Genomic DNA, 22,587 nt, shown 5'->3' with positions numbered 1-22,587 from the left:
CAAATGGGAATCTAGGATAAAGGACATGGTACTGGATAAAAAGTGCAAATAGTTTGAATCCTTGTTTAGAACTTGATAAGGTATTTTACATAAGTTTAATGAATTTACAAGGTCTTTTTGAGAAGGCAGTTCCAGATGGCAAACATGTGCAAGGCATTGGGCAAACACAGTTTTAGCAAGAATAGTCTGAATTTTGAAATCAGTGGGAGGAAATGAAATGCAAAGTTAATAATCTACAATTATTGGTTAAAAAAAGTATATTAATCCATTTTCCTCTCAACATCCTACCTTCTTTCCTCCACCGATTTCCATAAAGTATTGACAAGATGAAGTGGGTCACCTTCATTTCCCTTATTTTCCTCATCAGCTCTGTTCATTCCAGGGAAATCGTCCGTCGAGATGCACGTAAGAATCTTTCTATTCATGTTCTCTTTTGATGGAGAAATCAAGGCTAAAGATTGAATCTTTGGGGATTTGTGGTCCCATCATGTGTATTTTCCTTCAGCAGTGAAAAATATTCATGAAGATGATTGTATCTATATAGTGTCAAAGAAGTCATTAGTCTGTCTAATATTGTCAATGACCTAGACAGGATAGTTTCTGTAACCTTTTTCAGATGGAGAAAATGTAGCCACCATGACTTCTTAAAGTTGTACAATCCCAAAGAAAGAAAGGAACGTATTCCTCCCACCTCCTCAGCTATGACATCATCAGCTCTGCCTCAGCATACAGAAATCTAGAACCATTAGATAAATTGTATAATTAGAGTTTGGGTTTAATGCACTTGCATTTCAGAGAGACCTCTCATCACTCCTCTGAAGGAGGTATAGAAGAAGTAACCCTAGTTTGGCAGCTAGGTGAATAGAGTGCTGGGCCTGGAGTCAGGAAGACCTGAGTTCAAGTCTGGCTTCAGCCACTTCTTATTTTCTAGACCTTGGGCAAGTCATTTAATCCTATTTGCCTCATTTGCAAAATCAGCTGGAGAAAGAAATGGAAATCTGCTTCAATATCTTTGCCAACCCACCCCCCCAAAATAAAGCAAAACCCATGAAGGGTCATGAAGAGTTGGACATGACTGAAAATGACTAAATAAACAACAAAAATTCTCCCTTAGATTTGAAGAGAAAATAAAGAAACTGCAAAGTTCAACTGGTGGTTCAAGACGTATCTGTGCCAATCAACAATTCTCCAGGTGTTATACTGACCTGAGGTTGACTAATCTGCAGAGATTTGTCTGTGCTGGCAGAGGCATCATCTTTTGAGTCAAATGAATACATAAACCATGCCTAGGTGGAGGAGTGGTTCTCCACCTGGTGGTTTAAATATCTATCTCTATCTCTATCTCTATCTCTATTTCTATCTCTATCTATCTCTATCTCTATCTCTATCTCTATCTCTATCTCTATCTCTATCTCTATCTCTATCTCTATCCCTATCTATCTCTATCTCTATCTCTACTCACACACACATACGCATATATACATATATATGTATATATGTATGTATCTAGCATGTAAATATGTATATATGTATATATGTATACATATAAATACATGTTTAAATATATGTATATGAGATGTATATCTCAATGTTGTATATTTTACTTCTAGATAAGAGTGAGATTGCCAAACGATATAGAGACTTGGGTGAAGTGAATGTGAAAGGCCTGTAAGTATAATTATTGAAAATTTAAATTCATGTTTTCCATGAATATTGATGTGACATTATCCCTTTGTACTTTACGTAGTGATTCCCTTTCTCCTCTTTCTGCCACTTCCCCTGTGGAACACGTTCAGTGGTCATTGGGTTCTGGCTCAGTAGCTAATTAAAGAGCTTTCCAACATCTCCCCTAAGAAGCCCTGCTGTCACTTATGGCTGGAAGTAGGCACCTCTTAAACTTTGTTTTTTAGGCAATTGGGGTTAAGTGACTTGCCCAGGGTCACACAGCTAGTAAGGGCCAAGAGTTTTGTCCGAGGCTGGATTTGAACTCAGGTACTCTTGACTTCAGAGCCAGTACTCTATCGACAGGCACCTCTTATTTTCACATGGTTACCAGGGATGGCAACTGAGCATGCTATTGTTATCCCTATTTTTATGGACAAGAACATTGAGGCAGATCATCCTCTGGGTCACAGTCTAATAATTGGTGATGTAATCAGTGTCAGAGGCAGACTTTGTGCTCAAGTCTTCTAGACTGAAGGTTCTAGATGTCTAATTGAATTGACTTCAGTTACTCAATGATCCTCTTACATGTACTTGGCTACTTTCTACATAGAATGATTTTTGGGGGTTAGGAAAATCCTCTTCTCCCTCCACAAAATACTCATGCACTGGCTAATGCTTGGAGTTCTACCTTAAGATGTGATCTTATTTGTTTAACTGTTAAAATACAAGTGTGTTTGGGCTAAACACCACTTTGAATATATCAGTCACTTAGCAAGTAATGTGACTAGAGCTTCTGAGAGCAAAGTTTGTATGCGATTGTGAGGATCAAATGAGATAAAATCAGTAAAGTGCCAAGCACAGTGCCTGGAACATAGTAGGTGCTATCTAAATGCATGTTCTCTTCCTCCACCTTTGGTTAGAGCAGTGAGGAAGACATAGTATACATTGATCCTTATAGAATGAATGACTGAAAAAGCATGCATTAACCACTGTGCTAAGAGCTGGAGGTATACACAAGTAGAAAAGCAAAGAAGTCCTTGTCCTCAAGGAGAACCCATCCAGGAGAATGCAGCTACAAGGCAGATGGAAAAAAATCCCATGATCCTTAGGGTAAAATAGCAAAGTACATGGTAAAACTGCTCTTTTAATGACATTTCCACTGCTAAGACCATTTTCTGTTTCTGGTCTTGAGCCATTTGACTTTGGCAAGGACTTTGGTGATGAGAATTTTCCTTTCCGAGTCTTCAGTAGCTGTGGCTGCTGAAGAGGTGGGGGCTGCAAGCAGCCTCAGAGACAGCTGTCATAGTTCATCTCTGCAAGAGTCAATCCCCTTGATAATGGCTATGGGGACGTCAGAGTAGAAGCAAGACATGTCTTTAGAAGGGTGCTGGGCTGTCTCCACCTGGGTGTGAGTGGAGGTGGTGGTGGTGGTGGTGGGTCATCCGTGAGGCACATGCCACCCCCGTCTTTCTCTCAGGATGCCTTGGTACTCTAGTCAAGTTGGCATGGTGTGGATGGTCCTCTAGCCAAGCTGGAAATGGTGTGGATGCAATTGGATCTTCAGTATGGCAAACACGTTATGAGGGGATTTTAATGTTTAATTTCACCTTTTCTTTCAGTAACCATAAGAACTCTTTGTTTCAGAGTGTTGATCACATTTGCTCAGTTCCTCCAGAAATGTCCATATGAAGATCATATAAAATTAGTGAATGAAGTCGTGGAATTTGCAAAAGGCTGTGCTGCTGATGAGACAGCAGAAAATTGTGACAAATCCCTTGTGAGTAGAGACTCTGTGGTTGAGTTTGACCTTCTCTCTTCATTTCATTTTAGATAGGAGATCAGAGTCAACAATAATGTGTCCCACCATTTCTCTCTTTGTTCTTGGACTTCTCACCAGTCCAGAACTGCTCCCTCTTGTTAAAAAATGTAAGGAATTGTTCTGAACTAAGAGGAAGTCAAATGATTTGAGGGGAGCAGAAGACTGTCAAGGCAGCTGCCTCTCCTAACTCCTTGTCTCATGAGTCTTGCCCCAGTCAAATAAGGAAGTCCAGTATTTCCAGAGCTTTAAATGGGTCCATGACTAACCACGTATTTTTTTTCCCTCCTAGCACCAACTATTTGGCGATAAGTTATGTAGTCTGCCAAATTTTCGGGAGAGGTATGGTGAAATGGCAGAGTGCTGCACTAAAGAAGAACCTGAGAGAAATCAATGTTTCCTGAGCCACAAAGATGACCACCCAGACCTCCCTAAAATCGAAGCCGCTAATGCTGACACTCTTTGCCACAACTTCCAAGAGAATGCAAACAGAGTTCTGGGAAAGTAAGTGAGATCAGAAAGTGAGTGTAGGGGCTGGTGGGTCAGCATAGGAGCCAAACAACCCTGGCACAGGTCATAGTACTAACTGTATGGGACTGAGGGAGAAGGGGAATAAGCATTCATGAAGTACCTAGTATGTGCCGGGCCATGGGCTAAGGGGTTTACAAATATTCTTTTATTTGATTCCCATAACAAATTATTTAGATGTTGGTATGATTCCCATTTTATGGATGAAACAACTGAGGCAGATAGAGATTATGTGACATGCCCAGTGCCACACAGCTACTAAGTTCTCAGGTTTTCCTGCATCCAGACCCCATGCTTTATCCACTGTGCCATCTAGTTGGAAAGGGCAAGTCATTTAAGCTCCTTGGGCCTCAGTTTCCTCATCTATGAAATGAGGGAGTAGGATCCGATGATCTTTGTGCCCCTCTGTAGCTCTAGAATCCTGTGGTCTGAGTGCCCCAGCAGCCTGGCAAAGACTACTGTTATTGAAAAGTGGCCAGTCTGCAGAGATAGATTGAGTTTGCCTGCTTAGCATTTCCTATGCTCAGAGCAAGATTTACATTTGGGGTCCTACGGGTGGTAGACTCAGAGAAAACGAACATATTTGTAGCACTTTGATCAGTGTGGAAACAACAGCATTCAGCCTTGAGTTAGCAGGAATACCTTTTCAATAAAGAAGATGCTGGGTCTTGGTGAATGACTCCCTATGCATGGTCTTCCCTGAGACTTCTGCTGCCTCTCAGGGGGACTGTGTCTTCACTTGTGAAGCAAAGTGGCTTTTACATCATTTGCCCTCGGCCTTGGTGGTGGGGTTTGCCACCTCCTCCCTACGAAAACATACCCCTCCTCTTCCCCATCTCTTTCACATCATACCCTCATCGTGTCCTCTTTGAAAAATAATCGTGTAAACTAATTCACATTCAATTCTTTTTTTCCACATTCAACTCTTAATAATTGAATTCTGTTACCCTAAAGGTGTTTTCTTTAGAAAGAGGATTCTAAGAGATACAATTCCTTAACCTCAAGGAGTGAATTTGTAGTGAATAGTGAAATATTCTGTGTACAGCAGGCCAGTGAAAGAGATGTTTTGAACGTGAACTTCTTTTGAGTCTCCTCCAATCCCATATATTTTCACTGTATTTCCAAGCCTAATGCTGGTTAGTACATAAGCAATTTAACTGTGATACTTATGGAAAACAATGTCTGTCTGAAATACTTTTGAGTCTCTCAGTGAGAATAGTATATGCTGTGTAATTTTTCAAATGTAGAAAGTATATTCTCCTTAGAAAAGACATACAGCTTGTTTTATGAGGATAGAGAATATTAACGATGTAATATTGCATAACATAACACACCAATTCCTAGATAGAACTGAAAGAATGCCAATGAAGTCACAGCTCCAAATTAGAGGGGGCAGCAGACGTCAAATTTAGTTAGGTTCAGCTGAGAGAGTAAACTTATCAATTGATGTGGGTACACAACTGAAGACATTTATTAGTGATAGCTATTCAAAAGTGACCATTTGGTTCTCTTTGCCAATTTCAGGTACCTGTATGAAGTTGCCAGAAGACACCCGTACTTCTATGCCCCTGCACTCCTTGCCTACACTTTTCAGTACAAGGATGCAGTGGGAGAATGTTGCCAGTCTGCTGACAAAGCTACGTGCCTCCAAGAAAAGGTATTTGAGAGAGAGAAGGGGCGGGGGGAGAGAGACACACACATACACACACACACACACACACACACACACACACACAGAGAGAGAGAGAGAGAGAGAGAGAGAGAGGAGAGAGAGAGAGAGAGAGAGAGAGAGAGAGATAAAATCAGTGTGGGACCTGTCACCTGGACCCAAGAAGTCCCATCTTCCTTACCATGATCGTCTATCAGCACCTTCTTGAGTCCTGGCCCTTGGCTTGAGAGGCAGTGTGGTACAGTAGAGAAGGCTCTTGGGGTGGGTGGGGTGAAGTGAGGAGCGTTTGGGTTGAAGTCCATCTCAGATGCTCACTAGCTGTGTGACCCTCTGCAGGTCACGTCCTTTCTCCCAGCCTCAGTTTTCTAATCTGTAATCTGAGGGGGTGGTACTTGGTGCTCTTTCCCGCTCTAAGTATATGACCCTTCCGTTATTCCTCTTCAGTACTGTCCTCACTTCTGTGAAGGGGAGGGTGATAGAGTCTGCCTCTGTGTTGCTTAAACTTTCCAATCCCCTGACTCATTTCACTAGTTTGATGATGCAATTGAGAACTTCCTGCATCCTGGTGTCAGCCTTGTGTGTGTGTGTGTGTGTGTGTGTGTGTGTGTGTGTGTGTGTGTGTGTGTGTGTGTGTGTGTGCATGTGTGTGCGTGTGCAGGCATGTGAATTTATATTTGTGGAATAATTTGGAGTGGGCAGAGTCTACTGTAGGCAGAAGAGTGAATTGTGCTGCAGGTGAGATTGGGAACATTAGGTAGGGCTAAAGATGGAGCTGCTGACATAATTTTGTTGTTGACTAGTCTTTTTCAGTCATGCCTGACTCTTTGTTGCTCCATTTGGTGTTTTCTTGGCAAAGGTACTTGCCAAGGTAAATGCCAAAGGTTTGCCATTTCCTTTTCCAGCTTATTTTGTAGATGAGGAAACTGAGGCAAACGGGGATAAGTGTCTTGCCTAGGTTCACACAGAGTGTAAGTGTCAGAGTTGAACTCATGAACATGAGTTCAATATATATATATATATTTACTTATATATATTTATTTATATACAGTATTTATATACTGATTCTTCATTGTGCAAAGTATCCCACTGCAGTAACATTTCCAAGTAAGCTCTCCCCCCAAAAGTTCCTCCCCTCTCAAAATATACCCTTTGGCATTTTTTTTTAACTTTTAGGCAATTGGAGCTAACTGACTTGCCCAGGGTCACACAGCTAGTAAGTGTCAAGTGTTTGGTCTGAGGCCTGATCTGAACTCAGGTCCTCCTGACTTCAGGGCTGGTGCTTTATCCACTGCACCACCTAGCTGCCCCTTCCTTACCTCTTTGTCACCATACTCTCAGCCAGGTATCTTCTTAAATAATCTTTTAAATTAATTCAAATTCAGTTCTGAATTATTGAATTTTCTTATCCTAATAGTGTTGTCCTTCCAAAAGAGGATTCTAAGAGATACATTTCCTTAACCTCAAGGAGTGACTTTGTGGTCAGTAGTGAAATTTTAGGTGCTCAGTAATCCAGTGAAGGAGATGTTTTGAATGTGAACTCCTTTTGGCTTCCACACAAATCCTATGCATTTTTACTTTATTCCCAAGTCTAATGAGAGTTAGTAAATAAGGAATTTAACTTTGATAGGTATTGAAAAAAATTTCTTAAATACCTGTGAAACTGTCTTTGAGAACAACATATACTATATAATTTTCCAAACGTGGAGAGTATATCCTACTTAGCAAAGATATATAGCTTGTTCTTTCAGGATAGAGAATGTTAAAGATGCTACACTGCATAGAAGAGCACAGATGGAGAGGTGGGAGGGACCTTGGAGATCCTTATGTTTACTAATTTCATGACAGGGGAGGAAACTGAGGCCCAGAGAGATTCAACATTCAATTAATTGATGACTGTGCTTGTGGCTGATTGACTTGATGATTCACACATCATGTTAATGGAAATGAAGGTCCTAGCTTCAATTCCAATCCACCAAGCAATTATCAATCCTCTATTAGCTCCCATTAAGTTCCTACCAACACCAAGAGAAAACTCAAAGTATCCTCTGTCCTCTTGGATCTTATAACGTATTACATACTGGTGAGATTATCACTGACCATTCCTAAATCTGAACAACTCCCTTTAATTGTGTCACCATGGTCATAAGAAGTGCCAGGAAAGGGGCCATTAAGGGCTTAGCTGAAAAATCTATCACCACTACCGAGAAAAGGAGCCCAAGTGCAGTATCGACTATTGGTGTGTGCGCAAAGCTATCTTCACATAATGGAGGATCTTTTAACCTTTTTTTGTGTCATGGGCTGTCTAGTGAAGTTTATGGGCCTTTCTCAGATTCACGTCTTTCAGTGCATAAAAGGAAATATGTAGGATTAGAAAGGAAACTAATAATATTGAAATACACCTATCAAAAAATCTCTGTCTCTATTTCTCTCTCTCATTCATGGAAGTAATTCAGGTTAAACTCCTTAAATTTTGAAGAAAATGTTGAAGTAATTTGTGAGGACTTTGTGGGGAATTTATTTTTCATATTAATGAAAATACGGAAATTATTTTTGAAAAAAGTGATTTATTTTTTGTACAGCTTCCTGCTTTGAGAGAAAAAGTATTATCTGCAGGTGCAAGACAGAGATATCGATGCTCCAGTTTAGACAAGTTTGGAGAGAGAGCTGTCAAGGCTGGGTAAGTCTCTAAGTTTCAATTGCCTAAAAGACATTGTATTTGCTGTAGAATCAAAGATGGGAAAAGGCCTAAGATTCCAATATCTCTAGCTCCCACGAATTTCTGTTGTTAATTTCATGATTTGTAAAAAAGTAAAAAAATTGTTACAAGTGAAATTCAACAAAAAGGTAAACCAAGGCACTTGCTCCCAGCTAGACAACAATTTATTATCAGGGCATTAGCTATTAGTAGAATGGGTCTAATGACAGCCTCAATTAGCCAAAAGATGAAGAATTGAAGATGCAAGTCATTTTTATAAGCAGAGAACAAAGTAGAGAACAGAGTAGGTGACATCATGGGGTTGAAGACAACGTGATTGGTTACATAGCTGAAGCACAGGCACAATATCACCGATTGGACGTTGGAAATGAGGGCAAGCAATAGCTCCTTTCTTCCTTCCTGAGACTGAGAAAATTTCATGGTCGAGCCCACTTTCAATGTTAAAAACTAGTGGTCCAGACTTCTTTGTATAGTAAACCAGACATGATTGAAGGAAAGCCTGCCTTGTGTGCATGGTCATCCCCCAAGGGCAGCAGAAACCCTTGAGGCCATAATAGAACAGTGACTAGCAGCAGAACTGTATTTCTAAACTGAAGTCATTCATGTTAGTGTATTTCTGCACTAAATTCAGAGACAGAGAACCACAGTTTAGTCAGTTACAGGACAAAATCAATAGTCTGGCAAATAAGATCAATACAAAAAGATACAGAATCAACATAATTCTCACAGAATTGAACATTTCCTATTTGGTCGTTTCAGTAAAAGTGGCAGGCGTTTCCATTCCAGTTTTATAAGTAAGGTCTAGAAAAGGTTTATTTTTTAACTTGGAGTATTAAAGAGGCTTTTTGGGAGGGTTTCCCACAACTCCACTCTCCCTTCATCCCTGCTTGATGCAGATTGACGCTTCAATTCCTCCTCCTGCCATATTGGTGAGGAGGTCTGGTTCTCTCTAACCCTCTGGCTACCACTTTGACTCACACTGTAGCCTCATTCAGCCCAGCTAAGCCCTGATTCTCTCTCTCTCTCTCTCTCTGTCTCTCTGTCTCTCTCTGTCTCTGTCTCTGTCTCTCTCTCTCTGTCTCTCTCTGTCTCTGTCTCTGTCTCTCTCTCTCTCTCTGTCTCTCTCTGTCTCTTCTTCTCTCTCTCTCTTCTCTCTCTCTTCTCTCTCTCTCTCTCTCTGTCTCTCTCTCTCTCTCTCTCTCTCTCTCTCTCTCTCTCTCTCTCTCTCTCTCTCTCTCTCTCTGTCTCTCTCTCTCTCTCTGCCATGTTGGTGATGTAATCGGGGTTAGGTAACCTGCCCAGGATCACAAAGCTAGTATCATGTGTCTGAGGCTGGGTGTGAACTCAGGTCCTCCTGACTCCAAGGCTGGAGCTCATCCACTGTGCCACCTAGCTGCCCCCTGATTCTCTTTTCATTGTAAAAGTACTCATCCATCTTGGGTTTGACAGCCCAAGCACTTTGCCATAGTGGGGTCCCCACAGTACCCCATAGAATCTCTAGGTAACCATGTTTATTAATTGCTTGGAATTTGCAAAAAGAGTGATAGATGTGGCCAATGCCTTCTAAGACCATAAAAATATAATACCGAAGGCTGCTGTTAACAGCAAGGTTTGGAAAATCCTTTCTCTTCCCAAAAGTTCATGAAAAGGAAGTATGGCAGAGTGTATAGAGTGTTGTCCTCCAAGTCAGAATGACCTGGGTTTAAGTCCCATCTGCTACACAATCATCATTTAACTATGGGCATATCACTTCACCTTTCAGTGGCCAGCCTAGTTAAGATTTGAAGATTATAGATGAGTTGCATTGGTATAGGGAGTTTTGACTAGGAGTTCTTTGTGCCACCAGAACAATGATAACAGAAATGTCAGGTTGATTATCCAAGTACTGTAGTTGGTAAGAGCAAGAGGCCTGACCCACTCATCAATATGGCAGGAGGAGGAAATGGGTCATCAGCTAGAGGGACTGTCTGCATGAAGGAGCTTTCCAAGGCAGCAGGGGAAGATTAAAAACCATGTTGTGAAACTCTGAGGCTGAAGATAAACATTTGCAGGTCCTATTGAAAAGTTTGGAATGCAAATACTTGCCACATTGATTAATAGGACTAAAAAGAAGAGAAAATGTCCCAGAAGTCTTTGCCTTCTGGGAAGAAGAGTGACTTCAGATCAGTACTGATGCAAGTTCGTGGTAGACAGGTGATGCAATGGAGGTGCAGAATGAAATACATGTTCTCTGACACGGCCAGTATATTGCCTTGTTTTGCTGAGCTACCGTATGTACATATGTATCCCAGGGAAGGTTTCTCCTGGGGGTGAGGTAGACAGGGAAGGGGTAAATTAGTGGGTAGTGACAGAGATGCAAAAAAGGATCCTTTAAACACCTAAAAGAAATACATAGAAGCAAACAAAATGCAGGAGGGGACATAAACAGCACAATATTTGTTCATGTATCTTTCTTGTTAAGTGCATATATAGGGATAGGAGGACTGGGCCAGTGATTTCATTGGTATAAAGAACTCTCAGTTAAGGAAACTTCCTTGACTAATGTAGGCTGGCACCTTCTCCGCACCTTCTAGTCTTAGAGAGTTGACCAGAAAAGTGAAAGGTTGAGTGACTTGGTCAGAGTCTCTAATATACACATATGACATATGTCTATGCACATCTATATGTGAGTAAATGACTTGGAAAGCAGATTGTGTAGCAGAAGCTCACAGGTATTTTTTAACATATAATCTTTCTTTGTATAAAGTTTATTTGTGTTGATGATTGTTAAAGTTCTAATGAAATAGAACAGAAAAAAACACTTGGTTATGGTCCCTGCCTCTGCAGCTGGTTAGCTTTGGAACCTTGGGAAAACCCCTCTGCCCCTTCAGTGTCCTCATCTGTAAAACAGACATCACTCCAGCGGCATTACTTTGGATTGAGGGACTCACATGGCAGTGCTTTGTAATGAAGAGGTGCTCTATCAAAGTCAGCTGCTAAGTCAGCATGCACCGGCCCAGTCAGAGCTAAGGGACCTTTCTCTACTCACACCTACCCCAACCACTGTGTCCTCCCTTGCCCAACTCTCCCTCTTGTGGGACCCGGAAATAGTTTCCTCCTTAAGGAGAGCAGTCAACCTCTTGGTAAGCGTTCCATGCAAGTATTTCCTGTGACTGAATGAAAATAATAGAAGATGAGGATTTTTTTTCTGATCAAGTTCTGTTGTCAATATAGGTTAGTGTATGTATCTGGATGCCTAAGAAGTATTGTGAGAGACTCAAAAGTCAGGATTCTCTGTTGCTGGAGGTCCTTAGAAGTCATGGGAACATCGCACATCCTTTAACAGGTTTTGGTGCCAGATGGCCTGGAGGGGTCACAGAGTGGCTAGTTTCAGAAGACCTCTCTTCGCTCTATGATTAATTATATTGAAGGACTAAATGGTTAACCATCCTGCCCTTCTTTACTGATCATAAACTTAGAGTACCTTGTAAGTGCTTATGCTGGCATTGAGAACAATAAATAATAGCTAGCATGTATATTATGCTTTTAGGTTTTCAAAGTGTTTTGACAAATATTATCCTCAATAGCTGGACCAGAAGGTAGATGCTATTTTTCTTCTTCCTATTTTGCAGATGAAGAAATTGAGGCAGATAGGGGTTAAGTGATTTGCCTAGAGTGATGCAGCTAGTAAGTATCTGAGGCTGGATTTGAACTGGTGTTCCTCGCTCCAGGCTTAGGTAGTGATGGTGTCTGTGATGATAGTTCAGACTCAGCACTGATGTTATATTTGGCTGCACCTCCGAAATACTTCCTATGTGTCAACTCATTCAAGAATTTCATAGCAGTTTAAAAAATGATTTCCAGGAAATTTTTGTGGAAGTTTTAAATGCTAATAATTTACCTCTTGTAAATTTTCTTCCTAGACTCGTAGCTCGGCTAAGTCAGAAGTTCCCCAAGATTGAATTTGGTGAACTTCATAAAATAGTGGAAGATCTTACCAAGGGTTATAAGGAATGTTGCCATGGTGACCTGTTGGAGTGTGCTGATGATAGGGTCAGTATTTGCTGGTATTACCCCACATTGTTTTTGTATAAGCTTTTCTATAATGTACTGGTATGAGCCTTTTTTTATACCCACAAAGAAGAAATTTAGAATCAGAGGAATCATAATGAGTAAATTGGAATCTGTAGTTTTTTTCAGACCTCAGCTTATTGTGTCAGCCAGCCAGTCAATTGGCATATTTAAGCACCTACTGTATGCCAGGCAGTAGTCTAAGCTTGTTTCCCTCTCTATAGAAAGCCTTTTCTAATCTCCTCAGCCTCTCCTTTCTTCCAGCAGAAAATTACCACATCTGACTTGTATATATTTCTACAAAACTTATGTATATACTTGTTACCTTCCTGGATAAATGTGAGCTGTTAGAGGATAAGCATTTTTTGCCTTTGAATTCCTGAGGGTGTAGCATAGTACCTTACAAGTGGAAGGCACTTAATTACTTGCTGCTGTATAAAATAAGGGAGTTCCTTAGCAAGATGGTGAAGTACCGTAGAGAAGGTTTCTTGCTAGTGTTCTTATTGCTTCTCCCCAAGCCCCTTTTTAAGAAATTTTCATACTCCCTCTGATTCCATGGTTTGTATCACTTTCAAACTCTCTCTATTACTTCCCTTAACAAAATGAATTTTTATAGTATCATTAGTATTATTTTTGTTATTATCTTGAAAAAAAACACACTAATTGAGGCTAAGGTCAATATTGCTGTTGGCCAATTTGTCAGACAGTCAATAAGCATTTATTAAGCACCTCCATGTGCCAGATACTGTGCTATATACATTGGGGATGCAAAGAAAGACAACAATAATCCCTGTCCTCAAAAAGCTTACATTCTGGTGGGAGGAGACCACATGCAAATATATAATGCATATGGAAGGTATACTTAGAGTACATGGGAGGTAATCTGAGGAGGGAAAGGTCTTACAGCTGGAGGACCTCTTCATCTATCTTAAAACAGCCAAGGATTCTGAGATGCAAAGGTGAGGGGGGCAGAGCACTGAGGCATGGGGGACGGACAGTGTCCCTAGTTTGGAGAGCTTATGGAATGGAGTGAAGTAGAAGAGTAGCTGCAAGGTAGGAGGAGGACAGGCTATGGAGCAGTTTGAATATCAAACAGAGAAGTTGATGTTTGATCCTGGAGGTACTAGGAGTCGCTGAGCTCACCAAACAGGAGAGTGACGTGTGTAGACCTAAGGCTGGGAAAAATCAGCCAAGTGGAGGATGTATAGGACTGAGGAGAGACTTGAGCTGCACCCAAGTATTGAAGTGCAGGAGAAAGGAGGGAGAATGAACCAGGGGAGGTTGACAAAACCCAGTAGAGTCTGGACAGGGTGATTCATCTGGTTGGGTTGAACTTCAAAGGAAGACAGAGAATGCAGGTGGTAAGGTAAGGGTCTTAAAGTGGCAATGAGGGGGCAAGGAATCCCCTGTCCCCATTCTCTCTTGGCTGTGTGTGTGTGTGTGTGTGTGTGTGTGTGTGTGTGTGTAACATGTAAGAATGAGAGAAGGGACATCCCATTCTGAAGAGAGCTTGGGCAGGGATGAAATGTCTCCAGGTGAATGTCAGTTTTCTGAGCCTGCAAGGATATGGAAGGAGCTCGAGAGGAAGGAGTGCAAGTGAAGAACAATTTGTTAAGAATAAGGAGGATCTAAGGGCATTGTGGAAGGGATAGGCAGAGTTGGATTGGAGTGCTTAGACTATTGAGCCTTATGTTGAACTGCTTCTATCTTGTGGCTTGTAGGTGGCTCTTTCTGAGTACGTTTGTAAGCACAAAGATACAATCTCCTCCAAACTCGGAAAATGCTGTGACAAGCCTGTAATCCAGAAGAGCCAGTGCATTGCTGATCTGGAGAATGATGACATTCCTGCTGACCTCCCTAACTTCCTTGCTGAATATGTAGAAACCAAGGACGCCTGCAAAAACTACCAGGAAGCAAATGAAGTCTACTTAGCCCAGTAATGAAACTTTTAATCTTATTCTTGTGTTCCTTTCATATGCTTGATGCCATTCACCTGATACTGTACTTGCTTCACAGTTGTAGAGCTGCTGGCTACTCCTTGCCTTGTCCTCTCCCAAGCATTTTAGGCAGAAATAGAGACGAACATTCTTCTCATGTCTTATGCTGTACTTAGTGATGGGATCCAGGCTAATGACTCTGGGACTCCAGCTCAATTGTACCTCATCTTTGGCTCCATACAATTTACTCACTTTCCTTCAACCTCAAAAAGAGACCAATGATGGCAAGAAATCATAATTTCCTGGCTTTGTCCAGAGAAGACAGATATCTGGGAACTTGGAGACAGTTTTGGACATGTGCTGGCTGCAGGAGTACAGAGCACTGTAAAATCTCCTTTTAGCCCTGAAACTACCTACTTTGTGGCCTTGAGACTTGACAAAAGTATCATTCATTAATTAGGGGAGAAAAGGAAACTTTGTATTGTCTTCTGTCTGCTGAGCTTTTCTTTGTCCATCCATGCATCCCACCATATACTGATCCATCCATTCATTCACTCTCATTCATAGAACAAATACGTGTTGAGATCCATATTACTCTCAGTGTTCTAAACAAGGCATTGTAAGGGATACCAAGAAGCATAAGATAGAATGTTAGCATTCCAGGAATGTACAGACTAATTAAGAAGGTGGTAGCCATCCAGACATGTGACCACTAAACAAGAGTAGAAGGCGGTATGGAGTTAAGTGCTATAAATGTGGAATTGGGAGATATGTTTCTGGTGTCCTCTGGACTTAGAGTAGCGTTGCATAGAGCTGATGTTTTGAAAAAAAGGAAAATTTAACACCATCTGGTGAATCCACCAATACAAAGACCAATAGGCAAAGTTAACTCTACACATTTTATCTCAGAAGTTTCTGTTGTAATTTCACAAAATTCATGGAACCTTAGGCCAGAGGAATAATGCTGGGGCTGATCCTGTTCCTTACCATGCTCACGTGTGTTTGGTCTTCATTCTTCAGCTATCTGTATGACAGTGGAAGAAGACACCCTGAGCTTGCTGTTACCACACTGCTGAGGCTTGCCAAGGACTACGAACACACACTTGAGAAGTGTTGTGCCACAGCTGACCCTCCTGCTTGCTATGCCAAAGTGGTAGGTTTCTCATGAGATAGAAAAAAAATCAAACTACTCCCCTGGGATGCCATATGCTCAGGATTGCTTGATTCGGAAATGATAGCACAGTACATAAAAAAGAGGAAAAAAAGTACAGTCTTATGAATGCTAATTGGACCTTACCTTGGGACTCTTGGCTCATTCTGGGCTTTCAAATCAGGTTGTTATGAACAATGTTTCAAAGAATTAAGAAGAGTTACCCTGGAGATGGGAAGGCTGCAAATGAGACTCTGTCAATCTAGAACAGCTCTTTGAGAAAGGAGAAAGTTTTGCTTGTCTTCATTTCCACTAAGACAGAATGAGAAAAAGCATTGTGAGAGGTGCAATAGAAGAGAGACTCAATTTAGCCCGGACAGAAGAATTTCTGAGTTGTCCTGAGCATGAGGGTCATTAGGAAGTAGAATTGGAATGTCCACGTACAGAAGTCTTGAAAACCCTTGTTTGACCTTTGAGGTGTGCTTTTGCATGAAATGAAATGAGCTGGATGGAATGACTGCTGTGGGCCAATTTTAATATGATTTCTAAAATTGGTATATATGTACATGTGATGTGTCTACAGGGGACGTGCTCCAAGTACCATTTTATTTTCTTTCAGGCTGATGATCGGAAAGCCATTATTGAGGAGACCAACCATTTAGTCAAGTCAAATTGTGATATTTTTGAAAAACTTGGAGAATACGGTTTTGAAAATACGTGAGTGGGAACTAGCTGTTTGAACAGTTTTGAATATTTAAGGTTTAATAGGATGGAAGGTGGTGGTTGTAGTTTGCCCTTTGTTCTTGAAGAGGACCATGACATCAGAAAGATGATGCCATGCCTTGCAAATGAATTGGAGTTAAGTGAGGCAGGGCTGTTCAAAGTCACCAGCCTCACTTTGTTCTCCAGAGCCATCTGGGTCCAGTGGCCAGACATAGATCAAGATAACTAGAGATGGCCCAGCAGGAGAAAAAGGCAGTCTCTTATAAAAGGCCATAAAACAGAAAAACTTCATCTTTCCCTTTCAAAGTGCTATGTAAGCCTGTGGTCCTTTTAATGATTTGGAGTTGAAAGGGCAGCACTTGGCCTGTCTACTGGTTTGCTACTACTCATAGAGTTGGGGCATGGGGCAGTGAAGAGAGTGCTGGGTTTGGAATCAGCACCACCTGAGTTTGATACTGGGTTCTGACCTGACTCTGGCACTTGTTAGGTGTGTATTCTTGTGCAAATTAGTAGGACTCAGTTTCCTTCTCTGCAAGATGAGGTTGTTGGACTCAGTGGCCTCCAAGACCCTTTCCAGTTCTAAATCTGTGGTCCAGTGTTGAACTAAATAAACTTCTTTGGCACGGAAAGCTGAAGCTTTAAATGTGATGTGATCCAGTGCTAAAAAAAAAAAACAAAACAAAAACAAAATACGAAAATCTATGGAAGGAAGCAACAGAGCAGGGAATGCCAGACTTGTTTAGGCAACCATGAGGCTTGGGACCCCATCTGAAATGTAAACAAAATGATTCAGGACAAATAAATGATTGGACTACTCTTTGTAATGGAGCATAAACTTGTAGAGTACCAAGAGGTGGTAGAGACGAAATAGTTATGTAAGTTCAATGTTTAAGAAAGACCCACGTATGACAGATTAATACTGGGGGAAATTGGGATATTTGGGAAACTTCCATCATTGAAAATGTGAACATCATTGCGGGGATCTATGAAGCCTCAGAAAATGTCCCTGTCACCACTATGCAAAACACAGTATTGGGGAGAATGGATGAGTGGTGGAGGCCATGACAGTGGAGAGCCATAGAGATAGAAAAAGGGAAGGGCCATATTGACTGCCAGGGATGGTCAGTTTAATGATTTCAACTGACTCTGAGTAGGTGTTTATTGCTTCAGAAGTTTTTTATGCTATTAGTATTATTGTTGTTGTTTTACTTAAAGTGATTCTTTGACTACGACCATTTGGAACATTGTAATTACAGAGTACTGGCCAGTTATACCAAGAAACTACTTCCACTGTCAACCCCAACATTGTTGGGCCTTGCACATCAGTTTGGAAAAGTTGCCAGTAAATGCTGTAAACTCAGTGACCAAGAAAAAGTGGCCTGTGCTGAGGGCTATGTGAGTTGTCTTTTTCTTTGCTACTTTAATGCTACTGTTGCGAGTTTTTGCCTTGAGATGACAATAAACAATTTTGTGGCAAAGGAGTGCCCTTTATAAATGTTGGTTACTTCTCCTCTTAAGCAGAGCACCTAAAAATCCCATATGAAAACCCCTTTATGGGTTTATTTTAAAAAACCCTATATTTTCAAAAGGGTTAAATTGCTCATGTAACTGAGGCTAAAAATTCAATGGCAAAAATTGGACTGAGGCTAGGAGTAAGGGTGTTCTTCAATATAACAGTTTAATTTAGTCCATGAAATACTAATGTGTTCACCCTACTCGTGTGGTGAATTCATTCAATTTTTCCTTTTGCTTTAGGGGCTATTGTATTTGACAATCTGTGTCGCCTTCATGAGAAGACCCCAGTGAGTGATAGAATCACCAAATGCTGCACAGACTCGTTGGTGGGCCGCACTCGCTGCTTCACTGCCGTGGGAGATGATGACACATATGTACCCAAGGCATTTTCTGCAGACACATTCACCTTCCATGCTGACCTGTGCACACTTCCTGAAGAGGAGAAACAGAACAAGAAGCAAAGGTCAGGAGCATTTGGTCTCCTGCATTCCTCAAACTCATTTGCTTCCTCCTTGAGAATGAGAAAGACATTCTGCTGACAACACGAGCAAACCTTTCTGCTTTAGGGCAAGAATCGGTCAGGGAAAAGAATTTAGAAAGTGATTTAGGTGCAAGTCACTCAGAAGAAACTTGTGGGGCAAATGGTTGTAGTTGAGTGGTATCTAATACCAATGACTGCTATTAGTATGTATATAGATTTTAAAATTTCCAAAGTACTTTTACATATATTATCCCCTTTGATCTTCACAACAGCCCTGAGACATAAGGGTTAATATGATCCCCATTTTACAGATGAGAAAACAGAGGCTTAAAAAGATAAAGCAACTATCTGAGAGTCACACAGCTAGTGAGAATCTTAGGCAGTTTTTGAATTCAGGTCTTTTTTTTCCTTTTTTTTCTTTTTTCCCCCTTTTTTCTTTTCTTTTGTTTTATTTTTTCTTTTTCTTTTTTTTAATTTTTTTTCATATGCTTTTGAGTTGAAAATTTTTTCTCCCTTTTTCTCCCCCCCCCAAGACGGTGCACAATCTGACATAGGCTTTACATTTACATACCCATTAAACATATTTTCACATTAGTGAAGTTGTAAGTAAAAATTAAAACCAATAGGAGGAACCACCAGAAAGATGAAACAAAATTCAAGTTAAGGTAAAAATAAGTGAGAGCAATCCGACTTCCATAGTTCTTTCTTTGGATGTGGACAGCATTTTCCATCCCAAGGCCTCTGGAGATGTCTTAGATCCTCGTAATGCTGAGAAGGGTTCAGTTTAACATTCTTAGTCATTGCATAACGTGGCTGCTATTGTATACAAAGTCCTCTGGATTCTGCTCACTTCACTCAGCATCAGACCATATAAGTCTTCCCAGGTTTTTCTGAAGTCAGCCTGTTCATCATTTCTTATAGAACAATAGTGAATTCAGGTCTTCTTGACTTCAAATCCAGCAGTGTATCCACCATGGCACCTAGCTATCCATCTAAGTCTACTGCCATTCAACAGACAGTCAAACAGAGAGCTAGGTCACTCTGTAGAGGATCTGTCATTTTGAATAATGCAAACTAAAGGACCATCTCTCTCTGGTTAGAGGTGATGAAGCCCATGGTAAGATGTCTAGGATCCCTGAAGGGGAAGGCAGGAAAATGTCCCAAGGTGTCCCTAATGCCTCCAAAAGGATCATCTTTACTCATGTCTTTCTCCAAACCTCAGGCTTCAATGTGAGGACCTCTCCTCTGAATTGTGACCTAGAACTAAGGCCAGATGAAGCATGATTGGTCAACCTGCTTGCTCCTTGACTTTCATGGGCATTTCTGTGTTTTGTCTCATTCCAGTGTACTGGTGGAACTCGTGAAACACAAGCCCCACATCAGTGATGAGCAACTCAAGGGTGTAATTACTGATTTCACTGCATTTGTGGACAAGTGCTGCAAAGCTCCCAACCAGGAAGCCTGCTTCGCTGAAGACGTATGGACTTCTCTTTTCTTTTTATTGCATTTACCTTTGGCAGTCTTTGGTGATGCCTCTAATGGGGGCTTGGCCAGGAGTACTTAGGTGCCACCACTGGTCATTCTTAAAGCAAGAGGCTATTCCCTTTTTGCCCTTGACTAAAATATTCCTATATGTCCATTGAAAGCTCGGTTTGTGTTGTGCATTTGTAGTTTTCTTTCACTTGTCAAATGGTTATCAGTCTCCCCTGTCTCCTATGTGTCAGGACGAATGAAAATCATGCATGTGTAGCATTTGAGGCATGCATAAGACTTAGTGGTAGAATTCCTTTAGCTGGCCATCTTTTTGGCTGTAACCCAGCTGTAAGCTGTGCCTGTGCACAGGTAGTGAAACAGCCCCAGTTTCACCCAATCACTGAACCCAGAATCTTAGGGATGGAAGGGACCTCAGAGACCTTCTGGGTCAGGGCTTCTTAACCTTTTTTTTTTACAGACCTCTTTGGCAGCCTGTTGAATCCTATGGCTTCCTTCTCAGAATAATGTTTTTGAAAAACACAAAATTAAGTATACACACGAGTGTCAAGGAAACCAATCATATTGAAAAACAATTTCCAATATTAAAAAAATTACGAACCCCTGATGTATTCCAATCTCAACCCCGGAATTCTCTCTTCCCTACTTGACATTCTCATCCAGACTTCACTGGAAGACCTTAAGGGAGAAGAAGTCACTGCTTCACTCTTTAACATCTTCCCATTGCTCGTACAGGTTTTCCCACCATCTAGGGCCCAGTGAACAAGTCAAAACTCTCTTTCACCAAAGAATCTTTCCTATAGTTTCAACACCAGATGAATATACAGATAGGCACCTTTTCCTCGAGCAGGAAGCTAACATTCAAGGATGTTTATGCACACATATCTTCCCATGTCCTTTGATTGGAATGGTTTTGTATATTCAAGGGCAATGGATAATGCTCAAAGAGCCCCCTTTCAGGGACCTCAGTCTTGGACACTCTGGAATCTCTTTCTCACAAATCTGTGTTTTCTTTCCATGCAGGGTCCCAAACTGGTTGCTTCAGCTCAAGCTGCCTTAGCCTGATGGACAAGCTGTCACTAGTATTTCAGGTAACTCTCTTTGGGTATTTCATTGGCAATTGGTTGATATGTCAAGTCCCTGGGATTTCAGCTTTGTGGGACCATCTTCCACTGACATTTCACAGCTGATGGATACCTCAGTTGTAGTTGAGTTTAAATGATTGAGGATAAGCATCAGAAGTTGGGTACCAATCCAAATCCTCTTGACTCAATGTTCAGCACTCTATGCTGTGTTGCCTGGCATATGGGCAATACTGAGGCCTGAATTTAACTCTACACTCCCGGGCTGCCTTAGTGAATGGGGCTGGTGATCCTTGAGAAATGATCCTTCTTAGGATGGAGGCTGAAGGGGATCTGTTTTGTACTGAATCTTACCAAGGTATTATTGTAATAAATATCCAAGACAGGTACATATGAAATCTATTCTTCACCTCGGGAAGAAAGGACCCACTTTAAATTTGAGATCTGTATGGAAAAGTGTTTTCTTTGCACTCGTTGAATTCATTACTGCTTTGTGTTTTGTTTTAGATTCAATCTATCTGTTATCTTTTAAATAAGGAGAGACCTCTTTATAGAGGGTATGGAACCTTGCATATAGAATTGGAACTTAGTAGATGTGTCAATTCAGTTGAACTCTTTTTTTTTTTATTATAAAGAGTTTCTCTCTAGGAAGGGGAATTTCTTTCTAGGAAGGGGTAGGGGCAGGGATATATTGGGAAAAGTATATGATGTAAAATAAAAACAATCCCTCTACTTTTTTTCAAAAGGGAGGAGAAAATATTGCTTTTCCTTAGTAATGTTTAAAATCGTGGTTACTATGCATACCATTTGATTCAGTAATATCATTACTATGTCTGTATCCTAAAGACATTTTAAAAAAGGGAAAAGGACCTCTCTCTCCAAAAGTATTTATAGCTGCTCTTTTTTTTTGTGGTAAAGAATTGGATATTGAGGGGATGTTCATCATTTTGGGAATGGCCGAACAAGCTGTTAGGTATGATTGTGATGGAATAATATCGTGCTATAGGAAATGATGAGCAGGATGCTCTCAGAGAAACCTGGGAAGACTTACATGAACTGATATAAAGTGAAATGAGTAGAATCAAGAAAACATTGTACACAGTAAGAGCAATAGTATATGATATTCTACTGTGAATAACTTAGCTATTCTTAGCAACACAATGATCCAGGAAAATTCGTAAGGATTCATGATGAACAATGCTATCCACCTTAAAAGAAAGAGCTAATGGAGTCTGAATGCAGATTAGAACATGCTATTTTTCACCTTCTGCATTTTTAATGGTTTCTTTTCTTTTCTTTTTTTCTGTGTCTTCTTTCAGAACAGAACTAATGTGGAAATATGTTTTGCATGATTGCACATGTATAACATGTCAAACTGTTTACTGTCTTAGGGAAGGGTGAGGAGGGAAGGAGGGAGAAATTTAGAACTCAAAATTTTAAATAAATGAATGTTAAAATTATCTTTACGTGTAATTGGAAAAAATAAAATACTAAATTTTAAAATCATTTTTGCTTATATCTTTTTTTCTTCTAGTTGACCAGTGGAAGAAAACAGAGAGAGAACTGAGTACTCCAAATTCATGCATCTGTTTTGTTTCTCTGTTGGTGTCACCCCAACAGTTAAGAAAACATCAATTTTGCCTTAAATTTTTTTTTATCCTTCCCCAGTGTTGCAATAAATAATAAAGGAAAGCATAAACAATCATGGCAATTGTCTAAGATGATCTTTCCGTGGTGTGTGATGATGACTTGTACCAGAGGGTG

The 22,587-nt window shown here is 40.7% G+C and overlaps 1 protein-coding gene across 1 annotated transcript; it reads left to right on the top strand.

Moving 5' to 3' along the window:
- The first annotated feature begins 281 nt into the window (after positions 1-281).
- Positions 282-22,528, top strand: LOC110204049 (albumin-like). Its single transcript, XM_020980409.2, has 15 exons — positions 282-405; positions 1,611-1,668; positions 3,310-3,442; positions 3,774-3,985; positions 5,534-5,666; positions 8,258-8,355; positions 12,297-12,426; positions 14,166-14,380; positions 15,402-15,534; positions 16,151-16,248; positions 17,511-17,656; positions 18,010-18,232; positions 19,595-19,727; positions 20,765-20,832; positions 22,358-22,528. The coding sequence occupies exons 1-14, from the start codon at positions 327-329 to the stop codon at positions 20,804-20,806; spliced, it is 1,833 nt and encodes a 610-aa protein (XP_020836068.1). The 5' UTR covers positions 282-326; the 3' UTR covers positions 20,807-20,832; positions 22,358-22,528.
- Positions 22,529-22,587: the final 59 nt, after the last annotated feature.

The sequence above is a fragment of the Phascolarctos cinereus genome, unplaced genomic scaffold, assembly GCF_003287225.1.
Source record: "Phascolarctos cinereus isolate Bilbo 61053 unplaced genomic scaffold, phaCin_HiC Scaffold_73;HRSCAF=605, whole genome shotgun sequence".
NCBI lineage: Eukaryota > Metazoa > Chordata > Mammalia > Diprotodontia > Phascolarctidae > Phascolarctos > Phascolarctos cinereus.
Note: the sequence above shows the minus strand (reverse complement) of the source record. Positions and strands in the feature narration are given on the sequence as shown.